Source organism: Penaeus vannamei, chromosome 38 (genome assembly GCF_042767895.1).
Source record: "Penaeus vannamei isolate JL-2024 chromosome 38, ASM4276789v1, whole genome shotgun sequence".
In the NCBI taxonomy this organism is placed as follows: Eukaryota; Metazoa; Arthropoda; class Malacostraca; order Decapoda; family Penaeidae; genus Penaeus; species Penaeus vannamei.
This window is the reverse complement of record NC_091586.1, coordinates 24,173,263-24,174,346: the sequence shown is the minus strand read 5'-3', so window position 1 is coordinate 24,174,346 and position 1,084 is coordinate 24,173,263. Positions and strand designations below refer to the sequence as shown.

Sequence of the window (1,084 nt, the reverse complement as noted above, 5' to 3'; positions counted from 1 at the left end):
AATTACTAATATTTACTCCGGCATGTTAGCGGAAGTGGTTTGATATTAGGCTAGCGTTGTTTTAACTCGATTAATTAGTAGATAACAGAAGTAAATTAAGGAAAAGCACATTTCAAATACTCCCGGTGTATTTTGACAGATGTCATCGTGTCTGGAGCTGGCCACAATGCTACAAAACTTTAGCTTTTCTATTGTAAGAATAAGTTCTTAATACTACTGAACATGGGTCTATATTTCCAAGATGTTTAATATTCCTTGAAATACATTCACAAAATATGATTATACAAAGTATAGAGAGATAAAATATCAAAAATGTATTTTATCACGGTTCGTACACGGCAAGGCTCAAGCCGGCCCGCGCTTGCGCAGATTGGTTACTTCTGCCATCGAGAATTTATTCATGGAGTAAAATATCTCCTCTAAGCCTAACAAAAGAAGTTATAGGTTTCCAGTTTGCTTTTATATTACTTTTGACGAATAAATGTGTAAGTAGATATTAAACTCTGAAAGTAAAATTGGTTTCCATTGTTTATTTTTACTCAAATTTAATCCACGCCTTTCGCCTTCTCTATGGATGCTGCCAATGTTTATTTCTGGTTCGACTCGAGAAGGCGGAGGTCAGTGTGCAAGTGGCCACAGTGGTGCTCGGGTCGCCTATACACGGCTCTCTGTGGGTTTCAGTGAAATTAACCCCCTTTTTAACCCTCCCGCCTTCTTCTAAAAAAAGCACAAACATGGTTATCAAGGTTTATGTCTCTATGATCACCTTCACCCAGGAGGTGAGTATGGAAGAGGGAAACTTTTATTGTGTATTTGAAGCCCCAGTGTGGATTTAGAATGGAATGCCACACTTGGCTCACAGAATGGGCTTTGGCTTGGCCATTCGATGATGGTTAGCGAGGGAGAGAAAGACTCCCAAGCATTTCTTCTATTTTTTCCAGCTCATGTCGGCCATATTTTAACATTTTCCGAAGCCTAGATGCATATAGGACTATTGGCACTGGGTTGAATTGAGGTTTGAACTCGAGGGGGCGAAGTCAAGGGGGATACGAAATCGTTTTGGAAAACATTTTTAGGTCTCTAC

General features: G+C 39.5%; 1 protein-coding gene across 2 annotated transcripts in view; it reads left to right on the top strand.

Moving 5' to 3' along the window:
• Positions 1 to 592: 592 nt before the first annotated feature.
• The window catches only part of LOC113821079 (SH3 domain-binding glutamic acid-rich protein homolog), a 98,089-nt gene continuing 97,597 nt past the window's right edge, over positions 593 to 1,084 (top strand). The window contains exon 1 of one of the 2 annotated variants that reach the window (XM_070116241.1): positions 593 to 779. In XM_070116241.1, coding sequence (XP_069972342.1) covers positions 735 to 779 — 45 coding nt within the window. In that variant the 5' untranslated portion in view covers positions 593 to 734. The remainder of the gene's footprint in view (positions 780 to 1,084) is intronic. The other variant, XM_070116242.1, reaches the window with a different exon arrangement.